Consider the following 5,000-nt stretch of genomic DNA (forward strand, 5'->3'; position numbering starts at 1 on the left):
GCTTTCTTACGAAAGGCGGTTTTCACTTAATTGACGAAATTAAGTCTCAACATTTGCTTTCCTCGTTGTTTGGTTCAAAAAATCACGTCTCATTCTTAAAACCCTTTCGCTGCCAATATCTGAATATTCTCCTTATATTTCTCCTTACTGACTGCCATACATTACATTTTATGTCAGTCATGGGAATTTGATGATGTATCCAGACAAAAACCCAGATGATAAATTTCTCGCTACCAGTCTGCTTGACTATGTATTCGGCTTGTGAGGAGAAAATTTACATCAATCACTCTTTGGAGTCCAAAAAGGTTAACATACAAGAAGTAAGAGAAATTCTGGCTCGCTTTTTCCCGCGCTTTTCGCCAGCTGCATGCATGGATTCAGTTTGCGTTATGATTGGCTCATTTGATCCTCTGCGTCAGATACCATTGGCTAGAGAATGAACCATGGTTTTGGTTTTGTGAAAGGCAACTGAAAAACATCCAAGTGCTGGAGCCATTTTGAATCTAAGTGCGATGACCAATAGCCTAAGGGCTGATACGAAATTTGAGTGCCTCACTCTCCACTGTCGAAACATACCCACGACTCTTTCTGCTTTGACTAAACTCTTTTTCCAGGATGTGCCAGAGGCCAACGCTGGTGACATATGTGCTTTGTTTGGAGTGGAGTGTGCATCTGGGGATACATTTACTTTGGAAGGAGCCAAACCAATCTCCATGGTAACACGTCACTTCCATGCGCTTTGTTCCAAAATGGGAGCCATTTTGGTATTGGTTTGTTTGCTTTCAAATTAGCCTTTGTTGCCTCGTCCTTAAACTTAAAATTCAAAAGAATATTTAACCTTGAACGAGGCAACATGGGCTAATTTGCAAGCAAACACAGGAATACTTAAATGGTGGCCGTTTTGAAATAAGTGTATTGTATTGAAAGCCTGCTCTCTTTTCCGGTCCATGTTTAACCCGCCGGATCCCGATATTGTAATAATAATAATAATAATAATAATAATAATAATAATAATAATAATAATAATATGTAATTAAAATGCACTTGTAATTGACAAGAAAGATCGAAAGGGGATAATCATCGATATTGCTGTACCAGCTGATGTAACAGTAGGGAAAAAAGAAAGGGAAAAAGTGGAAAAATACCAGGACTTGAAGAGAGAGATCGGAAGACTGTGGAAACTCAAAATGGTAGAAGTCGTACCTGTAGTGATAGGAGCCCTTGGAAGTGTCACCAAAGGATTTGATAGGTGGATTGGAAAGCTAGGGATACCATTCAATGCTGGAGTAATGCAAAAAACTGCCTTGTTGGGAACTGCAAGGATATTGAGGAAAGTGTTGGAAATGAGAAGGAAAGATAATTCTGTTAGCCTTTGGTCATTATGTTGAAACTTATAATAATAATAATAATAATAATAATAATAATAATAATAATAATAATAATAATAATAATAATAATAAAATAATAATAATAATAATAAAATGATAAAATGATAACGATTTATTGACAGTATTTCTACATGGTAGCTTTACATCCGTCATATGATCTAAGGAACTGACTACTTAAAATCTAACTAATTACAAACGTAATACACAAGTTGAAAACTATTGAAAATTGTAAAGATCTAGAAATGCTATAAATTCTATGAATAAACATAAGTAAGGAACCTTGTCAAGACAACTTAAGCGCGTGTTGGCCCTGCTCTTTAAAATTTTAAAACAATCATTAAAGTCTGGACACCGCCTTACATTTGCGGGTAGGGGATTGAATAAAGTTGCTAATGAGCCCTGGAAAGTGTCCTTAATTAAGCGAATTTCTATTACAGGCGCATTGCTAAAGCGCAGTGTACGTTGGGGATTGTGCCTAGTCAATTGCAAGTATTCAGGCCAAGCCTCACGAAAAAGAGCTCGGTGTCCAAACTTATGAATGCTTAGTTGAGTATTTGCCAGCGTAGGTAGCCAGCCAAGCTCAAGGACGTCTCTTTCCGAGCAGAAACTTATTGAGATACTGTATTTGTCCTTTATACTGCAGGAGCCGATTTTCGTTCCTGATCCAGTTATTTCATTGGCAGTGGAAGCCAAGAATAAGGTAAGCAGAAAAGGTTCTCTCTCTTCACTGAACCACGGAGTCGGAGTTGTGATTAAACGAATACGACATTACGATTAAGTGAAAATCGAGTATCATAATCGTAAGATTAACAAATCGGAAGTGGTTCAGCGTTGTCTGTAATCTTATCGACAATGATATTCGTCATCACAGTGGTCAAAATGTTGTGGACATACGAGGCGCAGCCTTTTCTACCACAATATTCAACGCTAAAGAAAGTTTTTATTTCAGAGCGTGAGCAAAATCATGACAATCATGACACAAAGAAAGAGCAAGCGTTGTCTATAACTTTCTCGCAATATGATTGGTTTATTTCCCCAAATGGGCGTTCCTGATTGGCTATTACATTGCGTGACAAATTGACGCGAGCATGACGCGTGTAGCATTGTCTAGACTCTTATCGACAACGGCAAATTAGCCAATCAGATTGCGAGATTACAAGTAATTGTGGTAAAAAACTCTTCAGAATCTGACTTCGACTCAATCTCTAAGGACAAAATGAAAACTATGAACATGTAAGTGGAGTTAGAAGCAGAAACGGAATAATACGCCAATTACTATGCACGTGAATTACATGTACTAGCGTTTTCAATGGCTTATAATAATCACGATGATGATAATGCCGATGCCGATGACGATGACGATGACGATGACGATGACGATGATCGTGATGGTGGTGGTGGTGATGGTGATAAGAGCCAGATAAGTTTGTGAAAAGAATGATCAAGGAAAGAGTGAAAGATTTGTCGGAGAAAGAGTTTCTTGGGCAAAATGTGCGGCCGACTAAGGATGTGGAACCTTAAAAAGGAAACTGAAGGCTTTGTCAGAGCAGCACAAGATCAGGCGTTAAGGCCAAAAATATATCAACATGGGGGTGCAGGGATGGCGTAGTGGTGAGAGCACTCGCCTCCCACCAATGTGGCCCGGGTTCGATTCCCAGACACCGCGTCATGTGTGGGTTGAGTTTGTTGGTTCTCTACTCTGCTCCAAAAGGTTTACTCCGGGTACTACGCCGGTTATCCCTTCTCCTCAAAAACCAACATTTGATTTGATTTGACTTTTACAGTGTTACGAGGGCCACCCTAATTAACTTTGTGTTAGCTACTTGGTGCCACCCTCTTTAGACTTTGTTTCATTATTCATCATCATTGTGCAGAATGTGAACACAGGTAAACGAGATTGTTGGAACCAAGAGTCCATCGAATTGTTGCCGCCGCAGTGAGTGAGCTTGAAGCGAACGAACGGGGCAGCTTTCTGATTGGGAAAAGAATACATTTTTCTTCGAAACGTAAGGGATTGTGGTCAAAGGCGCAAGGAATTGTGGTTATGCGCGAATGCAGGAATGAAGATGCGCGGTAAAACCTTGTCACACAGAAGATGTTAGCAGTGTTGCTAGCAGTGTTGCTAGCAGTGTTGCCAGCAGAGGTCTCTTTTCTTTTTGGGTTTGCTGGGCTAACGCAAGGCAAAAAGAGACCTGGTAGCAACCTGCTTTTTTTTTAGTCTTCTGGTTCATTCTCGCTTCTTTGATGCTTGTTTCATCCGTTTATGTAACCTTCATCGCAGCTTCGTGAAATACAAATAGCAAAAGCTGTCAGGCTGAACTTAACTGATGAATGGTCTAGATTCCGTTAAATATGAATATTTCAATTGGAAAAAAGGTATTTGGCGTCTACGAAAGGATCTCAAATGTCCTATATCTCTATGGTCTCCCATCCAAATACCAACCCTTCCCAACAGGGATTAACTTTTGCAAACGTTCTGTGATGTTTTGTGAAAGCATCACGAAGGACGAGTAGTGAATTAATATGCTAAATTTGGTGATTCTTTCGCATGTAAAGTGCACAAGTCACACGAAAAGTAGAACTAATAACCACAGCACTTCACGCTTCAAGTTGCAGTGAAAAAGAAGTTGAAGTGAACTTGGAAATGATCAACGTGCTCGATGCCAATTTAATCTATTCCCTTATATTTCCTTCAATCTTTCTGGGTTTAACCACATCTCAGGGACTATTTTATGTTGTATCATTTCCTCAGAAATTGCATGATGCCTAGTTATTTTTATCGCAACTTACCTTTTTAAGCCAGACACGGATCCCACTTACGATTGGAAGTCTACTCAAGGGCAAAGTATATAGCTTTAACCAGTCACATGAATCATAGAGCACGGCACTCATTAAAACCTTCTCAAGAAGTACATGCTCGTATCCTCAAACATGCAAAGCATTGTTTTCTTTGTTTTCTCGAATGGGGCCCAGAAGGGGGTCTACGTTTTGTGAGACCTGTTAAGGACGGCGCCAACTAATTCAAAGGTATTTTTGCGCGGTTTACTGAATATGCGGGAAATGCACATCTTAACAAATTGGGCGTAACCACGCATTTTTTGAAGATAATTAATCAACAATATTTGTAAAAAGCTTTAAAATACAAAGCAATGTATGGCGTTCTTTACCAAATTGAAGTTTAAGTATCTCTTAAAAATGCGTGGTTACCCCCAGATTTCTTTTTGGATACCAAGAGCTTTTGCTAATTTCTGCTTTCTCCGCATGGTTTTCAACAGCGCAAAAATATCTCTGTATTAATAAGCACCACCCATAGGAAATCCGAGTATCTCGAGATGCGCATAACGTATGCGCAATAACAATAGTAGGCACCGTCCTTAAAATCTCTCTTCAATTCCATTCACGAACCGTCGTTAAATTACCGCAAGCATAATTGAACATCTCCCTACCCCTCAGCAGCATTCCTACCATTTAGGTAAACTAGTTGGAACATATTATGTTTGGGTGCAGTAAGCTTGCTCAGAAGGATTATAAGAAGAGACACGGTACCTTAGTTAGGGTTGACTTGTTCATTGGGAGCTGTGCAAGACATACAGCTTTTTACTTAGCGACAAG

At 39.5% G+C, this 5,000-nt stretch overlaps 2 protein-coding genes across 3 annotated transcripts in view; one reads left to right on the top strand and one right to left on the bottom strand.

The window, feature by feature from the left end:
- LOC137984097 (elongation factor G, mitochondrial-like) overlaps positions 1–5,000 on the top strand; it is a 62,621-nt gene that overhangs the window by 22,328 nt on the left and 35,293 nt on the right. The window contains exons 16-17 of the mRNA XM_068831306.1: positions 615–716; positions 2,032–2,088. Coding sequence (XP_068687407.1) covers positions 615–716; positions 2,032–2,088 — 159 coding nt within the window. The remainder of the gene's footprint in view (positions 1–614; positions 717–2,031; positions 2,089–5,000) is intronic.
- The window catches only part of LOC137984099 (EGF domain-specific O-linked N-acetylglucosamine transferase-like), a 50,881-nt gene continuing 50,816 nt past the window's right edge, over positions 4,936–5,000 (bottom strand). For both annotated transcript variants that reach the window (XM_068831308.1, XM_068831307.1), the window contains exon 2: positions 4,936–5,000. This exon is cut by the window's right edge and continues 2,951 nt beyond it. The gene's annotated coding sequence lies outside the window, so the exon portion shown is untranslated.

This window comes from Montipora foliosa, chromosome 13 (assembly GCF_036669935.1).
Source record: "Montipora foliosa isolate CH-2021 chromosome 13, ASM3666993v2, whole genome shotgun sequence".
Lineage (NCBI taxonomy): Eukaryota > Metazoa > Cnidaria > Anthozoa > Scleractinia > Acroporidae > Montipora > Montipora foliosa.